This window comes from Sphaerodactylus townsendi, linkage group LG04, assembly GCF_021028975.2.
Source record: "Sphaerodactylus townsendi isolate TG3544 linkage group LG04, MPM_Stown_v2.3, whole genome shotgun sequence".
In the NCBI taxonomy this organism is placed as follows: Eukaryota; Metazoa; Chordata; class Lepidosauria; order Squamata; family Sphaerodactylidae; genus Sphaerodactylus; species Sphaerodactylus townsendi.
In genome coordinates this window covers 14,367,016-14,388,718 of record NC_059428.1, presented here as the reverse complement: position 1 = coordinate 14,388,718, position 21,703 = coordinate 14,367,016, and the positions used below count along the sequence as shown (strand labels likewise).

The window sequence follows — 21,703 nt, the reverse complement described above, 5'->3', positions numbered from 1 at the left end:
CCCCCCCCACCCCCCCCCCCCCCCACCCCCCCCCCCCCCCACCCCCCCCCCCCCCCACCCCCCCCCCCCCCCACCCCCCCCCCCCCCCACCCCCCCCCCCCCCCACCCCCCCCCCCCCCCACCCCCCCCCCCCCCCACCCCCCCCCCCCCCCACCCCCCCCCCCCCCCACCCCCCCCCCCCCCCACCCCCCCCCCCCCCCACCCCCCCCCCCCCCCACCCCCCCCCCCCCCCACCCCCCCCCCCCCCCACCCCCCCCCCCCCCCACCCCCCCCCCCCCCCACCCCCCCCCCCCCCCACCCCCCCCCCCCCCCACCCCCCCCCCCCCCCACCCCCCCCCCCCCCCACCCCCCCCCCCCCCCACCCCCCCCCCCCCCCACCCCCCCCCCCCCCCACCCCCCCCCCCCCCCACCCCCCCCCCCCCCCACCCCCCCCCCCCCCCACCCCCCCCCCCCCCCACCCCCCCCCCCCCCCACCCCCCCCCCCCCCCACCCCCCCCCCCCCCCACCCCCCCCCCCCCCCACCCCCCCCCCCCCCCACCCCCCCCCCCCCCCACCCCCCCCCCCCCCCACCCCCCCCCCCCCCCACCCCCCCCCCCCCCCACCCCCCCCCCCCCCCACCCCCCCCCCCCCCCACCCCCCCCCCCCCCCACCCCCCCCCCCCCCCACCCCCCCCCCCCCCCACCCCCCCCCCCCCCCACCCCCCCCCCCCCCCACCCCCCCCCCCCCCCACCCCCCCCCCCCCCCACCCCCCCCCCCCCCCACCCCCCCCCCCCCCCACCCCCCCCCCCCCCCACCCCCCCCCCCCCCCACCCCCCCCCCCCCCCACCCCCCCCCCCCCCCACCCCCCCCCCCCCCCACCCCCCCCCCCCCCCACCCCCCCCCCCCCCCACCCCCCCCCCCCCCCACCCCCCCCCCCCCCCACCCCCCCCCCCCCCCACCCCCCCCCCCCCCCACCCCCCCCCCCCCCCACCCCCCCCCCCCCCCACCCCCCCCCCCCCCCACCCCCCCCCCCCCCCACCCCCCCCCCCCCCCACCCCCCCCCCCCCCCACCCCCCCCCCCCCCCACCCCCCCCCCCCCCCACCCCCCCCCCCCCCCACCCCCCCCCCCCCCCACCCCCCCCCCCCCCCACCCCCCCCCCCCCCCACCCCCCCCCCCCCCCACCCCCCCCCCCCCCCACCCCCCCCCCCCCCCACCCCCCCCCCCCCCCACCCCCCCCCCCCCCCACCCCCCCCCCCCCCCACCCCCCCCCCCCCCCACCCCCCCCCCCCCCCACCCCCCCCCCCCCCCACCCCCCCCCCCCCCCACCCCCCCCCCCCCCCACCCCCCCCCCCCCCCACCCCCCCCCCCCCCCACCCCCCCCCCCCCCCACCCCCCCCCCCCCCCACCCCCCCCCCCCCCCACCCCCCCCCCCCCCCACCCCCCCCCCCCCCCACCCCCCCCCCCCCCCACCCCCCCCCCCCCCCACCCCCCCCCCCCCCCACCCCCCCCCCCCCCCACCCCCCCCCCCCCCCACCCCCCCCCCCCCCCACCCCCCCCCCCCCCCACCCCCCCCCCCCCCCACCCCCCCCCCCCCCCACCCCCCCCCCCCCCCACCCCCCCCCCCCCCCACCCCCCCCCCCCCCCACCCCCCCCCCCCCCCACCCCCCCCCCCCCCCACCCCCCCCCCCCCCCACCCCCCCCCCCCCCCACCCCCCCCCCCCCCCACCCCCCCCCCCCCCCACCCCCCCCCCCCCCCACCCCCCCCCCCCCCCACCCCCCCCCCCCCCCACCCCCCCCCCCCCCCACCCCCCCCCCCCCCCACCCCCCCCCCCCCCCACCCCCCCCCCCCCCCACCCCCCCCCCCCCCCACCCCCCCCCCCCCCCACCCCCCCCCCCCCCCACCCCCCCCCCCCCCCACCCCCCCCCCCCCCCACCCCCCCCCCCCCCCACCCCCCCCCCCCCCCACCCCCCCCCCCCCCCACCCCCCCCCCCCCCCACCCCCCCCCCCCCCCACCCCCCCCCCCCCCCACCCCCCCCCCCCCCCACCCCCCCCCCCCCCCACCCCCCCCCCCCCCCACCCCCCCCCCCCCCCACCCCCCCCCCCCCCCACCCCCCCCCCCCCCCACCCCCCCCCCCCCCCACCCCCCCCCCCCCCCACCCCCCCCCCCCCCCACCCCCCCCCCCCCCCACCCCCCCCCCCCCCCACCCCCCCCCCCCCCCACCCCCCCCCCCCCCCACCCCCCCCCCCCCCCACCCCCCCCCCCCCCCACCCCCCCCCCCCCCCACCCCCCCCCCCCCCCACCCCCCCCCCCCCCCACCCCCCCCCCCCCCCACCCCCCCCCCCCCCCACCCCCCCCCCCCCCCACCCCCCCCCCCCCCCACCCCCCCCCCCCCCCACCCCCCCCCCCCCCCACCCCCCCCCCCCCCCACCCCCCCCCCCCCCCACCCCCCCCCCCCCCCACCCCCCCCCCCCCCCACCCCCCCCCCCCCCCACCCCCCCCCCCCCCCACCCCCCCCCCCCCCCACCCCCCCCCCCCCCCACCCCCCCCCCCCCCCACCCCCCCCCCCCCCCACCCCCCCCCCCCCCCACCCCCCCCCCCCCCCACCCCCCCCCCCCCCCACCCCCCCCCCCCCCCACCCCCCCCCCCCCCCACCCCCCCCCCCCCCCACCCCCCCCCCCCCCCACCCCCCCCCCCCCCCACCCCCCCCCCCCCCCACCCCCCCCCCCCCCCACCCCCCCCCCCCCCCACCCCCCCCCCCCCCCACCCCCCCCCCCCCCCACCCCCCCCCCCCCCCACCCCCCCCCCCCCCCACCCCCCCCCCCCCCCACCCCCCCCCCCCCCCACCCCCCCCCCCCCCCACCCCCCCCCCCCCCCACCCCCCCCCCCCCCCACCCCCCCCCCCCCCCACCCCCCCCCCCCCCCACCCCCCCCCCCCCCCACCCCCCCCCCCCCCCACCCCCCCCCCCCCCCACCCCCCCCCCCCCCCACCCCCCCCCCCCCCCACCCCCCCCCCCCCCCACCCCCCCCCCCCCCCACCCCCCCCCCCCCCCACCCCCCCCCCCCCCCACCCCCCCCCCCCCCCACCCCCCCCCCCCCCCACCCCCCCCCCCCCCCACCCCCCCCCCCCCCCACCCCCCCCCCCCCCCACCCCCCCCCCCCCCCACCCCCCCCCCCCCCCACCCCCCCCCCCCCCCACCCCCCCCCCCCCCCACCCCCCCCCCCCCCCACCCCCCCCCCCCCCCACCCCCCCCCCCCCCCACCCCCCCCCCCCCCCACCCCCCCCCCCCCCCACCCCCCCCCCCCCCCACCCCCCCCCCCCCCCACCCCCCCCCCCCCCCACCCCCCCCCCCCCCCACCCCCCCCCCCCCCCACCCCCCCCCCCCCCCACCCCCCCCCCCCCCCACCCCCCCCCCCCCCCACCCCCCCCCCCCCCCACCCCCCCCCCCCCCCACCCCCCCCCCCCCCCACCCCCCCCCCCCCCCACCCCCCCCCCCCCCCACCCCCCCCCCCCCCCACCCCCCCCCCCCCCCACCCCCCCCCCCCCCCACCCCCCCCCCCCCCCACCCCCCCCCCCCCCCACCCCCCCCCCCCCCCACCCCCCCCCCCCCCCACCCCCCCCCCCCCCCACCCCCCCCCCCCCCCACCCCCCCCCCCCCCCACCCCCCCCCCCCCCCACCCCCCCCCCCCCCCACCCCCCCCCCCCCCCACCCCCCCCCCCCCCCACCCCCCCCCCCCCCCACCCCCCCCCCCCCCCACCCCCCCCCCCCCCCACCCCCCCCCCCCCCCACCCCCCCCCCCCCCCACCCCCCCCCCCCCCCACCCCCCCCCCCCCCCACCCCCCCCCCCCCCCACCCCCCCCCCCCCCCACCCCCCCCCCCCCCCACCCCCCCCCCCCCCCACCCCCCCCCCCCCCCACCCCCCCCCCCCCCCACCCCCCCCCCCCCCCACCCCCCCCCCCCCCCACCCCCCCCCCCCCCCACCCCCCCCCCCCCCCACCCCCCCCCCCCCCCACCCCCCCCCCCCCCCACCCCCCCCCCCCCCCACCCCCCCCCCCCCCCACCCCCCCCCCCCCCCACCCCCCCCCCCCCCCACCCCCCCCCCCCCCCACCCCCCCCCCCCCCCACCCCCCCCCCCCCCCACCCCCCCCCCCCCCCACCCCCCCCCCCCCCCACCCCCCCCCCCCCCCACCCCCCCCCCCCCCCACCCCCCCCCCCCCCCACCCCCCCCCCCCCCCACCCCCCCCCCCCCCCACCCCCCCCCCCCCCCACCCCCCCCCCCCCCCACCCCCCCCCCCCCCCACCCCCCCCCCCCCCCACCCCCCCCCCCCCCCACCCCCCCCCCCCCCCACCCCCCCCCCCCCCCACCCCCCCCCCCCCCCACCCCCCCCCCCCCCCACCCCCCCCCCCCCCCACCCCCCCCCCCCCCCACCCCCCCCCCCCCCCACCCCCCCCCCCCCCCACCCCCCCCCCCCCCCACCCCCCCCCCCCCCCACCCCCCCCCCCCCCCACCCCCCCCCCCCCCCACCCCCCCCCCCCCCCACCCCCCCCCCCCCCCACCCCCCCCCCCCCCCACCCCCCCCCCCCCCCACCCCCCCCCCCCCCCACCCCCCCCCCCCCCCACCCCCCCCCCCCCCCACCCCCCCCCCCCCCCACCCCCCCCCCCCCCCACCCCCCCCCCCCCCCACCCCCCCCCCCCCCCACCCCCCCCCCCCCCCACCCCCCCCCCCCCCCACCCCCCCCCCCCCCCACCCCCCCCCCCCCCCACCCCCCCCCCCCCCCACCCCCCCCCCCCCCCACCCCCCCCCCCCCCCACCCCCCCCCCCCCCCACCCCCCCCCCCCCCCACCCCCCCCCCCCCCCACCCCCCCCCCCCCCCACCCCCCCCCCCCCCCACCCCCCCCCCCCCCCACCCCCCCCCCCCCCCACCCCCCCCCCCCCCCACCCCCCCCCCCCCCCACCCCCCCCCCCCCCCACCCCCCCCCCCCCCCACCCCCCCCCCCCCCCACCCCCCCCCCCCCCCACCCCCCCCCCCCCCCACCCCCCCCCCCCCCCACCCCCCCCCCCCCCCACCCCCCCCCCCCCCCACCCCCCCCCCCCCCCACCCCCCCCCCCCCCCACCCCCCCCCCCCCCCACCCCCCCCCCCCCCCACCCCCCCCCCCCCCCACCCCCCCCCCCCCCCACCCCCCCCCCCCCCCACCCCCCCCCCCCCCCACCCCCCCCCCCCCCCACCCCCCCCCCCCCCCACCCCCCCCCCCCCCCACCCCCCCCCCCCCCCACCCCCCCCCCCCCCCACCCCCCCCCCCCCCCACCCCCCCCCCCCCCCACCCCCCCCCCCCCCCACCCCCCCCCCCCCCCACCCCCCCCCCCCCCCACCCCCCCCCCCCCCCACCCCCCCCCCCCCCCACCCCCCCCCCCCCCCACCCCCCCCCCCCCCCACCCCCCCCCCCCCCCACCCCCCCCCCCCCCCACCCCCCCCCCCCCCCACCCCCCCCCCCCCCCACCCCCCCCCCCCCCCACCCCCCCCCCCCCCCACCCCCCCCCCCCCCCACCCCCCCCCCCCCCCACCCCCCCCCCCCCCCACCCCCCCCCCCCCCCACCCCCCCCCCCCCCCACCCCCCCCCCCCCCCACCCCCCCCCCCCCCCACCCCCCCCCCCCCCCACCCCCCCCCCCCCCCACCCCCCCCCCCCCCCACCCCCCCCCCCCCCCACCCCCCCCCCCCCCCACCCCCCCCCCCCCCCACCCCCCCCCCCCCCCACCCCCCCCCCCCCCCACCCCCCCCCCCCCCCACCCCCCCCCCCCCCCACCCCCCCCCCCCCCCACCCCCCCCCCCCCCCACCCCCCCCCCCCCCCACCCCCCCCCCCCCCCACCCCCCCCCCCCCCCACCCCCCCCCCCCCCCACCCCCCCCCCCCCCCACCCCCCCCCCCCCCCACCCCCCCCCCCCCCCACCCCCCCCCCCCCCCACCCCCCCCCCCCCCCACCCCCCCCCCCCCCCACCCCCCCCCCCCCCCACCCCCCCCCCCCCCCACCCCCCCCCCCCCCCACCCCCCCCCCCCCCCACCCCCCCCCCCCCCCACCCCCCCCCCCCCCCACCCCCCCCCCCCCCCACCCCCCCCCCCCCCCACCCCCCCCCCCCCCCACCCCCCCCCCCCCCCACCCCCCCCCCCCCCCACCCCCCCCCCCCCCCACCCCCCCCCCCCCCCACCCCCCCCCCCCCCCACCCCCCCCCCCCCCCACCCCCCCCCCCCCCCACCCCCCCCCCCCCCCACCCCCCCCCCCCCCCACCCCCCCCCCCCCCCACCCCCCCCCCCCCCCACCCCCCCCCCCCCCCACCCCCCCCCCCCCCCACCCCCCCCCCCCCCCACCCCCCCCCCCCCCCACCCCCCCCCCCCCCCACCCCCCCCCCCCCCCACCCCCCCCCCCCCCCACCCCCCCCCCCCCCCACCCCCCCCCCCCCCCACCCCCCCCCCCCCCCACCCCCCCCCCCCCCCACCCCCCCCCCCCCCCACCCCCCCCCCCCCCCACCCCCCCCCCCCCCCACCCCCCCCCCCCCCCACCCCCCCCCCCCCCCACCCCCCCCCCCCCCCACCCCCCCCCCCCCCCACCCCCCCCCCCCCCCACCCCCCCCCCCCCCCACCCCCCCCCCCCCCCACCCCCCCCCCCCCCCACCCCCCCCCCCCCCCACCCCCCCCCCCCCCCACCCCCCCCCCCCCCCACCCCCCCCCCCCCCCACCCCCCCCCCCCCCCACCCCCCCCCCCCCCCACCCCCCCCCCCCCCCACCCCCCCCCCCCCCCACCCCCCCCCCCCCCCACCCCCCCCCCCCCCCACCCCCCCCCCCCCCCACCCCCCCCCCCCCCCACCCCCCCCCCCCCCCACCCCCCCCCCCCCCCACCCCCCCCCCCCCCCACCCCCCCCCCCCCCCACCCCCCCCCCCCCCCACCCCCCCCCCCCCCCACCCCCCCCCCCCCCCACCCCCCCCCCCCCCCACCCCCCCCCCCCCCCACCCCCCCCCCCCCCCACCCCCCCCCCCCCCCACCCCCCCCCCCCCCCACCCCCCCCCCCCCCCACCCCCCCCCCCCCCCACCCCCCCCCCCCCCCACCCCCCCCCCCCCCCACCCCCCCCCCCCCCCACCCCCCCCCCCCCCCACCCCCCCCCCCCCCCACCCCCCCCCCCCCCCACCCCCCCCCCCCCCCACCCCCCCCCCCCCCCACCCCCCCCCCCCCCCACCCCCCCCCCCCCCCACCCCCCCCCCCCCCCACCCCCCCCCCCCCCCACCCCCCCCCCCCCCCACCCCCCCCCCCCCCCACCCCCCCCCCCCCCCACCCCCCCCCCCCCCCACCCCCCCCCCCCCCCACCCCCCCCCCCCCCCACCCCCCCCCCCCCCCACCCCCCCCCCCCCCCACCCCCCCCCCCCCCCACCCCCCCCCCCCCCCACCCCCCCCCCCCCCCACCCCCCCCCCCCCCCACCCCCCCCCCCCCCCACCCCCCCCCCCCCCCACCCCCCCCCCCCCCCACCCCCCCCCCCCCCCACCCCCCCCCCCCCCCACCCCCCCCCCCCCCCACCCCCCCCCCCCCCCACCCCCCCCCCCCCCCACCCCCCCCCCCCCCCACCCCCCCCCCCCCCCACCCCCCCCCCCCCCCACCCCCCCCCCCCCCCACCCCCCCCCCCCCCCACCCCCCCCCCCCCCCACCCCCCCCCCCCCCCACCCCCCCCCCCCCCCACCCCCCCCCCCCCCCACCCCCCCCCCCCCCCACCCCCCCCCCCCCCCACCCCCCCCCCCCCCCACCCCCCCCCCCCCCCACCCCCCCCCCCCCCCACCCCCCCCCCCCCCCACCCCCCCCCCCCCCCACCCCCCCCCCCCCCCACCCCCCCCCCCCCCCACCCCCCCCCCCCCCCACCCCCCCCCCCCCCCACCCCCCCCCCCCCCCACCCCCCCCCCCCCCCACCCCCCCCCCCCCCCACCCCCCCCCCCCCCCACCCCCCCCCCCCCCCACCCCCCCCCCCCCCCACCCCCCCCCCCCCCCACCCCCCCCCCCCCCCACCCCCCCCCCCCCCCACCCCCCCCCCCCCCCACCCCCCCCCCCCCCCACCCCCCCCCCCCCCCACCCCCCCCCCCCCCCACCCCCCCCCCCCCCCACCCCCCCCCCCCCCCACCCCCCCCCCCCCCCACCCCCCCCCCCCCCCACCCCCCCCCCCCCCCACCCCCCCCCCCCCCCACCCCCCCCCCCCCCCACCCCCCCCCCCCCCCACCCCCCCCCCCCCCCACCCCCCCCCCCCCCCACCCCCCCCCCCCCCCACCCCCCCCCCCCCCCACCCCCCCCCCCCCCCACCCCCCCCCCCCCCCACCCCCCCCCCCCCCCACCCCCCCCCCCCCCCACCCCCCCCCCCCCCCACCCCCCCCCCCCCCCACCCCCCCCCCCCCCCACCCCCCCCCCCCCCCACCCCCCCCCCCCCCCACCCCCCCCCCCCCCCACCCCCCCCCCCCCCCACCCCCCCCCCCCCCCACCCCCCCCCCCCCCCACCCCCCCCCCCCCCCACCCCCCCCCCCCCCCACCCCCCCCCCCCCCCACCCCCCCCCCCCCCCACCCCCCCCCCCCCCCACCCCCCCCCCCCCCCACCCCCCCCCCCCCCCACCCCCCCCCCCCCCCACCCCCCCCCCCCCCCACCCCCCCCCCCCCCCACCCCCCCCCCCCCCCACCCCCCCCCCCCCCCACCCCCCCCCCCCCCCACCCCCCCCCCCCCCCACCCCCCCCCCCCCCCACCCCCCCCCCCCCCCACCCCCCCCCCCCCCCACCCCCCCCCCCCCCCACCCCCCCCCCCCCCCACCCCCCCCCCCCCCCACCCCCCCCCCCCCCCACCCCCCCCCCCCCCCACCCCCCCCCCCCCCCACCCCCCCCCCCCCCCACCCCCCCCCCCCCCCACCCCCCCCCCCCCCCACCCCCCCCCCCCCCCACCCCCCCCCCCCCCCACCCCCCCCCCCCCCCACCCCCCCCCCCCCCCACCCCCCCCCCCCCCCACCCCCCCCCCCCCCCACCCCCCCCCCCCCCCACCCCCCCCCCCCCCCACCCCCCCCCCCCCCCACCCCCCCCCCCCCCCACCCCCCCCCCCCCCCACCCCCCCCCCCCCCCACCCCCCCCCCCCCCCACCCCCCCCCCCCCCCACCCCCCCCCCCCCCCACCCCCCCCCCCCCCCACCCCCCCCCCCCCCCACCCCCCCCCCCCCCCACCCCCCCCCCCCCCCACCCCCCCCCCCCCCCACCCCCCCCCCCCCCCACCCCCCCCCCCCCCCACCCCCCCCCCCCCCCACCCCCCCCCCCCCCCACCCCCCCCCCCCCCCACCCCCCCCCCCCCCCACCCCCCCCCCCCCCCACCCCCCCCCCCCCCCACCCCCCCCCCCCCCCACCCCCCCCCCCCCCCACCCCCCCCCCCCCCCACCCCCCCCCCCCCCCACCCCCCCCCCCCCCCACCCCCCCCCCCCCCCACCCCCCCCCCCCCCCACCCCCCCCCCCCCCCACCCCCCCCCCCCCCCACCCCCCCCCCCCCCCACCCCCCCCCCCCCCCACCCCCCCCCCCCCCCACCCCCCCCCCCCCCCACCCCCCCCCCCCCCCACCCCCCCCCCCCCCCACCCCCCCCCCCCCCCACCCCCCCCCCCCCCCACCCCCCCCCCCCCCCACCCCCCCCCCCCCCCACCCCCCCCCCCCCCCACCCCCCCCCCCCCCCACCCCCCCCCCCCCCCACCCCCCCCCCCCCCCACCCCCCCCCCCCCCCACCCCCCCCCCCCCCCACCCCCCCCCCCCCCCACCCCCCCCCCCCCCCACCCCCCCCCCCCCCCACCCCCCCCCCCCCCCACCCCCCCCCCCCCCCACCCCCCCCCCCCCCCACCCCCCCCCCCCCCCACCCCCCCCCCCCCCCACCCCCCCCCCCCCCCACCCCCCCCCCCCCCCACCCCCCCCCCCCCCCACCCCCCCCCCCCCCCACCCCCCCCCCCCCCCACCCCCCCCCCCCCCCACCCCCCCCCCCCCCCACCCCCCCCCCCCCCCACCCCCCCCCCCCCCCACCCCCCCCCCCCCCCACCCCCCCCCCCCCCCACCCCCCCCCCCCCCCACCCCCCCCCCCCCCCACCCCCCCCCCCCCCCACCCCCCCCCCCCCCCACCCCCCCCATATTCTACGGCCATGTTCCGTCTATCCCCACACACGTTATACAAAACCCTGCCACAGGAATGGAGGAACGAAGGTGGCGTTTTTTGATTGGCCAGCTGTACGCATGCCCGAAACACTCAGCTGTGATTGGCTGAATGGGGGACTCCTGGCACCAGAGATTCCGCACTTTACTGGAATCGAGCTGAGTTCGAGCGTGGTTCCCTGACAAAGTAGTAGTTCCCAACTGGAGTCGGAAATTTGACCGTTACATGGGGCGAAGCTGGTACAAAACCACATCGATCCCAGTGGTTGTGCGGAGCACTTAGGTCGAACGCAGCTCAAACTTAGGTCGATAACGCAAGTGCGGAATCAACCATAGAAAGCAGCAGAGGCGTATCTGCCAGAGGAACATGGGGTATCAGAGGGACATAGATGGTGCATGCCATCTAATCACATGGGGAGGTGCCAGGCCCGGGCCACACTTGCCGGCTCCGGGCGGTAGACCTGGACACTGGGGGGGGGGGGGGTTTCCTTCAGTTTTTGCCCCGTGCTCCATTTTCCCTAGATAGGCCTCTGGAGAGCCATTATGTCCCCCCTCGATCTCCTCTTCTCCAAACTGGACTATCTCATCCTAAAATGCCTCTGATCATGTGTAGCCTTGATCATGAGCCACTGGTTTAATTCGATATATAATCTTCCTGCACATTCAGCTATGCAGGGCTTTGGGATCTAAGGGAGCTCTGGAGGCTATGACTGCAGACCGTGGATGACGCTTGCAGGTGATTATAATAGTAATAATCAAGTCCTTATGGTGACCTCTCAAGAGGCTTTCAGTGCAAGGGAGGTTCAAAGATGTCTTTCTCTGTATAGCAACCTTGATGATGGTTGCTGAGCCTCCATCCAAGCTCTCAACATGGCCAACTCTCCTTAGCGTCCAAACCCTGACAACCACGAGCTAGTCTGGGCCAATTCAGGCTGTTAACCACCCATCTAAAAATGAAGACAAGATTCCAAAAACAGACACGATACAGATATTTACATATTGTCAGGAGAACATGAACCACCCGTCGCTCTTGCTCAGGTTTTCTCTGCTATATGTGGACTGGAAATATCTGGCTCATGGTGTTGGCTTAATCACCTTGTGCAATTGGGTGTTTAGCTTGGGGTGGATCACAACTCTCCCCTGTCCTAATTAGCTGTAATCATGAGACTTCCGATGAACAACAATTGTGTTGGGTTTTCAGGGTATGCAATGAGAGCGTGGGGACACAGCGGCTCATCAGCCCTACCCAGCAACTCCAACCACAAATACACACAAATCCTCTTTTTCTGTGCCAGGACAATAGATTCCCTCCACCCACACCCATCCTTCAAACAGTTATCCGCAGATAAATTATGCAAAACTTATTGTCTTGGTTTTTTAAAGAAAAATCCGCTGACGAGACCTGGAGAGCTAAAGAACCAAACCCTCCGGGGCCCTTGTTTTCCTGTGAAAAGCGGCGCCAATTTATCTTCCACCAAAACCAAAGCCATATGGCGTGAATTTCAATCCTCTTATGGTTTCCCCTTTAATCATCTGAAATATGTTATGAATATTTTAAAATAAATTCTTTTATACTAGAGGGGGAGAAATCCACAGATGTCTGTTTCTTTGCTGCTGGCTATTCCACTATTCTATTCTGTGCCACTTTTACTGCAAACCAATATGGCTAACTTCTGAAACTAATCCTTGGTTAAATGCAACAACCATTCGACTGCAGTAAAGAAAGGGGTTTTTAATAGTAATAGTTTTCTTTTTATTAATCAGGTCCCTGATTTTAATTTTGCCATGTGTTGCACCAGATACTGAATTCCTGTCTTAAACTAGAGCAGTGGTGGCGAACCTATGGCATGGGTGCCAGAGGTGGAACTCAGAGCCCTCTCTGTGGGCACGTGCAAACAGAGTGCCCCCCCCCCCCACATCTAGGCTGGCCTGGGCTAAATAAGCTCGATATTAGCAAAACTAAGACCTAGTTTTGGGGAAGCAGTGTAGGTAACCCTGTTAAGCGCTATTAAACCCCACTGATTTTCATGCGAAGAACTAAAGCGTGATCCTTTACCTGGGAGTAAGCTCAGTTGCTGGCAATGGGGCTTGCTTCTGAGTAAACCCTCCTGGGGTCGTGATTCACCCGTTGGAAGAGTTGTACGGTTGCTTCAAAGCAAAGCCACCAACTACCACCAAGCTTACTCCCAAGTAAAGCAAGCCTCGGAGCCAACCGTGTTTTCTAAACTAAAACCTCAGTATTCAGGTTAAATTACTGCATTGGCACTTTGCGATAAATAAGTGCATTTTGGGTTGCAATTTGGGCACTCGGTCTCGAAAAGGTTAGCTATCACTGAACTAGAGGAAGAGTAGAGTTTGGATTTATATCCCCCCTTTCTCTCTTGTATGAGATTCAAAGGGGCTTACAATCTCCTTACCCTTCTCCCCTAACAACAAACACCCTGTGAGGTGAGTGGAGCTGAGAGAGCTCCAAAAAACTGTGACTAGCCCAAGGTCACCCAGCTGGCGTGTGTGGGAGTGTACAGGCTAATCTGAATTCCCCAGAGAAGCCTCCGCAACTCAAGCAGCAGAGCTGGGAATCAAACCCGGTTCCTCCAGATCAGAGTGCACCTGCTCTTAGCCACTGCTCTTAGCCACTACGCCACTGCTGCTCCTCTACGCCACTAGTCACTCTGGCCGAAAGATAAAGGGAACTAAATTATGCTTGCTGAAAAGACAAGCAGGGATTAAAACTGTATTAAATCTGCATTTTGTCCTTCCTATGCATTACAAAGACTGAAGTAACTAATTTCAAAAGCTGCCAGTGTAGGCATATAAAGTCAGTTCTCATAATGTTCCTTGGGCAGACTGTCCACAGAGTTTGGAAGGAGATGGAACTTTGGGGGGCAATGTTAACCAAAGATTTGGATAACCAGAGACTTATACACATTTATTATCATCATCATCATCATCATCATCAATAATATCAATATCATCATCAATAATAACAATAACGATAAATAATATACATACATCTATGTATACATATATACATTTTTATACATATATACACACACACATATATTTGTGTGTGTGTGTGTGTGTGTGTGTGTGTGTGTGTGTGTGTGTGTGTGTGTGTGTGTGTAAGAACAAAATGTAGAATTCTATATATACATATGGCCCTTAAGTCTCTGGTTATCCAAATCTTTGGTTAACATTGCCCCCCAAAAGTTCCATCTCCTTCCAAACTCTAAATAAAATCTATTTAGACTTGAAAACTTTAATTGGAATTTAAAATCCTGGAAGTCTGGACATGTTTAGATGCAAGCAAGCTTCACATCCTATATAAATTATAACGATACATTTTAATTTTATGAAAATAAAAAAAAATATTTTAAAAATTAGTTTCAACTTGAAGTACATCCAATGTTTCCTGCATTCCAGAGTTCAGTGAGGAAGCGTTCACTCCCTGTCTTACTGACTTCCTACCCACCTATTTCCTTATTTATTAGTTTGTAATCAGCTCTTGGGCTGCAGCCAGGCAATAATTTTTAAATGAGTGGAAATTGTTTTCACAGAAACATGGCTTCCGTGCTTCATACAGTCAAACAGACTTTGCAGGGTTTTTAAAACTCAACCTGCCAAACCTATGTACTAGAGGAAGAAGAAGAAGAAAAGTTTGGATTTATATCCCCCTTTTCTCTCCTGTAGGAGACTCAAAGGGGCTTACAATCTCCTTGCCCTTCCCCCCTCACAACAAACACCCTGTAAGGTGGGTGGGGCTGAGAGAGCTCCGAGAAGCTGTGACTAGCCCAAGGTCACCCAGCTGGCGTGTGTGGGAGTGTACAGGCCAATCTGAATTCCTCAGATAAGCCTCCACAGCTCAAGCGGCAGAGCTGGGAATCAAATCCGGGAATCAAATCAAAGGAGAAAGTAGGCAGAATGCATACACCACAAACAGTGATTCCCCATTTCAGTCTGGTTTCAGCTCTGCAAAAAAGTTATTGGGTCTCCACCTTCAGCTTCGTCATTCTATTGCTTACATGCCCTTTCCATTCAAGCTGCCTTCCCTTTGTTTCAGCATGCTAATTTGTGCCATCTGGATCTTCTCGAGGAAGGCTCAAATTCTAATTTATGATCACCAATCAAATTCGATGCCTGGTCAACCAAATGTTTTGTTTCCTTCCTCGTTCTGTCTTTCATTGTGCATGTTTACCTATCCACATGCTGATTAGGTAAACATGATGCTAATGAGGCCAGCCAATATCAGAAGGAACAAAAGCATCTGGTTGACCAAGAATTAGGTTAGATTAGATTTATCACAAATTTACAATAGATCAAAGGGATCCTATTAAGAAGAAGAAGAAGAGTTTGGATTTATATCCTCCCTTTCTCTCCTGTAAGGAGATTCAAAGGGGCTGACAATCTCCTTGCCCTTCCCCCCTCACAACAAACACCCTGTGAGGTGGGTGGAGCTGAGAGAGCTCCGAGAAGCTGTGACTAGCCCAAGGTCACCCAGCTGGCATGTGTGGGAGTGCACAGGCTAATCTGAATTCCCCAGATAAGCCTCCACAGCTCAGGCTGCAGAGCTGGGAATCAAACCTGGTTCCTCCAGATCAGAGTGCACCTGCTCTTAGCCACTATGCCACTGCTGCTTCCTTTAATTAAGTCTCTATTAAAGGAAGATTATGTCTTTTGTCAAAACCTGTTGGAAACTCTGTCTCCAAATCTTGCATCTGTCTTTGCCCTGATTTTACTGAACCACATGCAATGCTTCTCTCCCATAACCAGTTCTTCTGTTCATTTGCAGGCTATCGTGGTGACAGACGGAGAGAGAATTCTAGGTCTGGGGGACCTGGGAGGTAACGGTATGGGGATTCCAGTAGGAAAACTTGCCCTGTACACAGCTTGTGGTGGCGTTCACCCACAGCAGTGCCTTCCTGTCCTTCTAGATGTTGGCACGGACAACGAGGTGAGACAACTTGCTGATCTTTCTCTCAATGCTATTCTGGACCCTGAAGTTTACATGTAACTAAGGAGTGGAGAACTGGGTTTGATTCCCCACTCCTCCGCATGAAGCCTGTCAGTTGACTTTGGACCAGCCACTGTTCTCTCAGAACTCTCTCAGCCCATGCAGCGGCAGGCCATAATGAACCATCTCCAAACATCTCTTGCCTTGAAAACCCTACAGGCAGAGGTGGAATCCAGCAGGTTCTCACAGGTTCCCAAGAGTAGGTTACTAATTATTTGTGTGTGCCGAGAGGGGGTGACTAATTGGTGATTTTGCCCCGTGATTTTCCCCTTAGTTATGCCCCTCCTCTCAGCAGTAGCGCGCAGAACTTGAAGAAGTCTAGCAGGAGGTGCACCAGCATGCGTGGCAGCCTGTGCCTCAAGCGCAGTATTTGTTTTCTCACCCATGGACGGCGCAGCGGCTGTGTCCTTAAGCACAGCCCCTCCCCAGGGAATGCCCTCGCCCCTGAATGCCCAGCCATCACTGTCATGGCCACTTCCAGCCTCCATTGGCGCTACACCATTTTGAATCCCACCACCATGGGAACCTGTTACTAAAATTTTTGGATCCCACCACTGCCTACAGGGTCCCCATAAGTTGGCTGTGACTTAATGGCACTTTTCACCACCAGAGAGGGGGTCCCCAGCCTTTTTGAGACTGGGGCATCTGTGGAATTCTGGCAGAGCATGGTGAGCTCAATCACCAAATGGCTACTTCAGAGGGTAAAGCCAATCAAGAAATGGCTCCCACAGGAGATATAAATGTCAGTTTTTATGTTGTGTAAACCGCCCTGGGATATATTTGGAGGGTGGGATAGAAATCTGCTAAAAAATAAATAAATAGTCTACTGCCTGGTCCTTTAGCTGGGGAGACCAGGAATTGAACCTGTAGTCGTGCACGCGTGGTCAGCGCAAGAACGAGACGAGACGCGGAGATAACATCTGGTGGAGATCGCCAGCAGCGGGAGCGCGGAGGTCCGTGTTCCTAGCGAATCTCCCGCGTGCTGGTTCCTGGCACCTTTTATTATGGTTCTAATGGGGGCGTGTAGAGGGGCGGGATGGGAGAGTCCGGGAGAGCGGGAGAGCGGGAGATCATCATGTGATGCATGATCTCACCTGGCTGCTACGCGGCAAGGAGAAGAGCTGCAAGCTGCCTGGGCCTAATCCTCACCTGGGGCAGATCATTGTCCCGGTGGCGGGGACGCCCGGTGATGGAGCCAGAGAGTTCATGACCCGTGACTCATATGGGATTGAGGAGTAAGCGGGTGCGGTGCGACCTCAGAAGGGGTCAGTAGGGTCCGTTGGTTTGCCAACGTTTCTACCACGGTGCTGCTAGGTCAGCAGTGCATTACTACATCTCCCTCCTTTTTTACATTTTAGAAGGGGACCGAAACGCTTAGGGGGTGACTTAAGGGGACGCTTGTCTCCCTCCTCACTGCCTGGTCGAGCTGACCGAGCTGCTTGTGTAGCATTAGAACTTGGTTGCGGGGTAAGGGAAATTCAAGGGGCTTCTTACACATATTACAGGCAAGGGCTATTAGACAACACACTGAAGGAAACAAGATCCCATAACGCAGGCATGTACACCATTAAAACCCAATGCAGAGCTGCAATAATAGCACTCCAACCATCCTCCCGGGTAGCCAGCTCCAGAGGGCTGACCACCTCAATGGGGCAAAAACATCATATTTCAGGATTAGATACAACCTTTGCAGCTCACGCATTCTTCGCGATGGTATGAATCAATTGGGAATTACTCAGAGAGGTTAAAGCAAACACATATTATGTACATTTTCACAACCCCTGGTGATGCAACAACAGCAGTAATTCACAGTTTAGCATCGACATCTAAGGTCGCTTGACGAAATTCCTGCTGCTCGGAGGCCAGGGCATCCAGAGCAGTGGAGGTAGGAGTTGATAGATTCTCAAGAAGGGCAACAGGCCAGCCGGTCGATAGTCTTAGCATGTTGTAGGGAGGCGGCAGTCCAGGGACTCCTACTAAAGAGGTCGCAAGGGAGACCTTAACTCCGCTTTGGAGAGGAAGCGACCGCGCTGCCCGGGCAGGAGGGATCGAAAGGCAGAGCGAGCGGCGGCGGCGGGCATGCTCGGGCTCCTGGGTGGAGCCTGGGGTAGGGATGAGATGGTGGAGGCTACTGAGAGGCAACAAAGAAGTCCCGGCAGAGAGTCTGGGCGGGAATGTAATTAAAGTTCTCTCCCCGCGAGGTCCAGGAACCAGCATTCCTGGGGAGCAGATGCTTCCCATCACGGGGAATGGAATGTCCTCCACCGCAGGTGAAGCTTCCAGCCGGCCGGGCCGGTGAATGGGCCCGGGCCGTTTTCTCGATCGGCCACACCAGCCTGCATGCGTGGGCGCAGGTGTTGGACCTCGTGATTAGCTTACAGTCTTGGTGGACAAGGGAGAGAGCTACCGACCGGGAGTGGGATTGGACGACGGGTCCCCCCAAAGGTCGGCGCCATAGAGTACCTGATGGATGAAGCATTCATGAATGGGCTCAAGCCTGATTCCGCTAGGAAGTCTCCAGGGGCTTTGCAAACGGGGAGCAAGCAGGAGCTTAGCAAACTCCCGACCCCTCTAGGGTACTCAGCCCAGGCAGAAAGATCTAGACGTTGGCAAAGCAGCGTGCAAATTGTCTCCCAGATTGTTGGTCTGGTGAAAGCTCGTCTTGGCGGTGGCCGATTGCCATTAATGGCAGGAGGCAGCAGAGCAGGCAAGGATGGTGGCCGCCGAAGTTGGCGGTGATGATTGCAAAGAGAGTGGCACAGAGGTTCTCGGGTGTCTCGGGGTGGCCTTTGCTACGCAGCAGCTCTTGAGCTTGGCTGGCGGTTGCTTTGACGCTTTCCCCAGGTCATTCGGGTCTTTGGGCGCCATGCCATGCGACGGGCGTTCCTGTTGAGGCCGCTACATGGATCCTCTAGAGAGATGTGTTCCATCTCCGGGATGGGGTTGGTTTCTCCTGGCGCCATCTCCATGGGCTGGCCTGTCACATGGCGAAGTCGGAGTCCACAGGGACCTTGTAGGAAGAAGGACTGAAACACAACCCCTTCCCAGGTTATGGGAGGGGGTCTGGTCCCTCGCCAGGCTCTGGTTATGGAGCCGGATGGCGGGAGATCATGGTCGAAGTTTTTTGTTTGAGTTGGGGTTAGAGCTTTAATATAAGAAGGCTTGTTTTGCAGCCTGCATGAGGGTTGCTTTTAATGCAATCTTCTACTGGGGCCTACCCCTCTTTCTTTAATTGTTTGACAGGGAGGGCAAGAGGTAGGGCTACCCTGGTGGGAATTTGGCTTCAGAGCCGCCATCAGGGTGCGGCCAAGGTGGGTCCGAGCCTCGAGAGGGGAGGGGAAAGGCGGCCCTGGGGGATTGTGGGTATGCATGCTTAATCAGCAAACACCAAAGGGGTTTTGGCCTTACCTTTTTGGGATGGGTGCATCCGGGATGAAGCAATAAGCGTTTATCAGAGGCAGATTCCCTCATGACACAAGAAAGGGGGGGGGGTTTCTTTGCAAGGGGAGTTGCACTTACCATGACCTTGGTGGCTGATGCAGGGAAGGCTGGAGCATGGCGCCAAATTTGTGATCGAACTATCTAGGCTTGGCGCCGGCCAGAGATCGCCTTCCTTATAGGGGCGGCCTCGGCCAGAGGCTCGGGAATAGCCTAGGGTCTCTTAATAGATTTTGGAAGTAATTATAGTGCTTTAAACCATAATTTCAACCGAATGGGCCATCACTTCAGGACCCAAAAGTGATGGTGGTAATCAACTGGGGCCTGGTCCTGGCAGTGCGGCCATGGTACCAGGATGGGCCCAGGATTTTAATCCAGGGAGGGGCCAGGCTCGAAGCTAATTGGCCCCTCCCGCCTTTGCTTCTTCGGTCGAAGTTAATAGATCGAGGTATCGGGGGGGGAACAGCTTCTATTCGGAAATTCGAGGGCAATCTGGAGGCATAATCGGGGTTACTGATCTGTGTGATGGATTTACCCATCCCAGACTAAGGTCGTCTTGACCTGACTCATGAGGTCTCTTCCCAGAGATTAACATGGATGTCTAAAACGCATGGGCGGATCCGACCGTGAGCTGCCGCTCGAAGTCCCAATTGTTGACCGTGGAGCGGGCGGATGTCTCTGCCTCGCGGGTTTGTTTTCCCCACCCCCCCCAGATGCGCGGGCAGGCCTCGGTCGCCACTGGTCAGGCTTACATTCGGCTGCTCTTGATTGATCGGGTCACATCAGCGCCGGGTGTCCACCTGCCAGGCCCCTTAAACATGCATCCTTCCATATAGCGATAGCTCCAGGTACGGGCGGGAGTTTCCCGATGGGCATGCCTCCACCGCCAGCGACGGTGGTGACGGCTGCCCATGTTGGCCGCCGGGGCTTGTGGCCTTTATTGGGTCGGCAGCGGCAACGCATGGGGCGGGTGAAGAATCAGCTGGCGCAGCTGGCTCCTCGGGCGGGCACCCTGTGGGATATTTGTCCAGACCTGGAGATGGATGTGGGTCCTTGCGCGTGGAGTCGATCACTCCGTGGACGGCATGAACAGTCCCTGTTCAGCAGCAGAGAGGCCTTTGGCAGCACTAGCCCAATAGTCCCGGTAGGGATGGGCTCCGCCATACTGGGTTGGGGCGACAAGGACGGTCTCTGTGGGGAACTTAAAAGGAGATGGGCTACGCATATGCGAGCTGACATGCCACGGGAGGGGGGTGGTTTGGGCACGGGTCTTGGTGTTTGGATCTGCTCTAGTACTCTCCTCCTGGTCCTGGCTGGGAGATCGCCCGGGCGAGAGTTTCCGGTCGGGCAGTCGCCTGCCTCTCCAATGGAAACCTTTTCTGGCAACCGGTGGCACCGGGTTTTTGGCGGTCTTCTTCCTCCTGGGGAGGATCCTCCTCCATCGCTAAAAGGTCCTCCGGGCTGCCTGCATTCCTCCCGAAGTGTCCCGACCTGTCGCAGAGGCTAAAGCAATCCCCCTGAGGCTGTCCCCTGGCGGTGGAGAGTGCCGCCTGCTGAGGAGGCTAGCTTGGTGGGCTGGAGGATCCGGATGTCCTGGTAAAGCCTTGAGCATGTCGGCTTTCAAGTTCAGGATCTTTGCCCAGGCTCCATGATCGCCCCGCGGCACTTCGTGGAGGCGTTCTCCTTAGCTGCAGGGCGCATGAGGAGCCTCGCTTTGGGCCTCTTCACCGTCTACCCGTTCCTTTGAGGGGCTTCCTGGAGCCTGTTCACCAACCGTAGCATAGGGCCTCTCCTTGGGGTTTTTTGCCGGATGGAGGAGAAACTCTGGGTTGGCTGGCCGGGCTGCTGGGACCTTAATGCAACGCCTCTATAGGCGCTTAACTCCAGAGGCAACCGGGTGGCGGTGGCCTTGCAGGACAATCTGAGTCTGTCGGGTTTGGCGAAGGCATTGGAGACCGTGAAGCTGCTCGGGCGGTGTAGGCGCCGCCAGAGGTGGCTGCCCTGGGTTGAAGCTAACTGCTGGCGGAACTCGCTTTCCCAGATCACAAACTGTGCAGGGCCTCAGGAGCATGCGGAAGGTGGTCTCCAGTCGGTCCGGAACCATTAGGGTGGTTTCTCGCGATTGCCTCTAGCATGCCTCTCTCTGGCCATAGGGGCTTGTTACTCCTACGCCCCGCATTGCTTGGCGGAGTTCAGTGAGTGATATTGTAATTTAAAGGGCGGTACTCGACAACCCTTCTGAATAATGCCACCCTCCCCTCGTGGTCTGTGAAGTGGATCGGGGGCACAAAGCAAGTGATTCAGCATCGTCATCCGTCAGGGTCTCCTTCCTCTGCAGATCGGCGGGCTAATACGCCTCTGCTGGCAGGGTTTTGAAACCCGCGCTATGTACTTGGCGCTGACGGAGGTGCAGTGGCTTCGGGCAAAATGAAGCGCGGAGCAAGGGGAGGGGTGGCTGGAGCCGCCGGAGAGAGTTTGAAATGGGTGGAGGGAGCAACGGGGGCAGAAGCGAGGACAGGCGTCCACCGATTTAGCTGTGGATAGAGAAAAATTCCGGGGATGAAATTGAAGGTGAAGCGATCGAAAGTGAGGGCGGCCCATGGCAAGTGGAGCCATGGGTCTGCAGGCTGATGGGCTACATAACACTGTTCCCCCCGCACCGCCAGTAGCAGCGATGACATCGGCGCTGCGTAGGCTCTGTGCTAAGAGTGCTGCCCGGGATGTTTTCCCCAGTCCTTAAGATTCAGTGTCTCCTCGGGTACCATGGACACTGGCTTCAATCTCCTCAATCCACTCTGCGCAGCTCCCCTCTCTTAACGAGGAGACCCTGCCGCGATTTCGCTAACGCCAGCTCGGGTTAACGTGTTTGGTCATAAGCCCTGCTTTTGCAAGCTCCCATACTCACCGGTGTTCCAGCCGGACGAGAGAGTGTCCTAGGACGCCGAAGTCTCTGGATGCGCCGATCCAGAGGACAGGCGATACCGAAACGGTGGGTCCCTGGATGCGCTCGCATCCAGCGGACTTCGGTACCGCTGCCCTTTCCCAGGCTAACGGTGAGCAGGGTGGAGGTTCGTGATTCTCGGGTT

At 71.1% G+C, this 21,703-nt stretch overlaps 1 protein-coding gene across 1 annotated transcript in view; it reads left to right on the top strand.

Annotated features, from left to right (window-relative positions):
- The first annotated feature begins 14,961 nt into the window (after positions 1–14,961).
- Positions 14,962–21,703, top strand: part of ME3 (malic enzyme 3) — a 148,321-nt gene continuing 141,579 nt past the window's right edge. The window contains 1 exon segment of the mRNA XM_048493278.1: positions 14,962–15,119. Within this exon segment, the coding sequence (XP_048349235.1) occupies positions 15,018–15,119 (102 nt within the window). The 5' untranslated portion in view covers positions 14,962–15,017.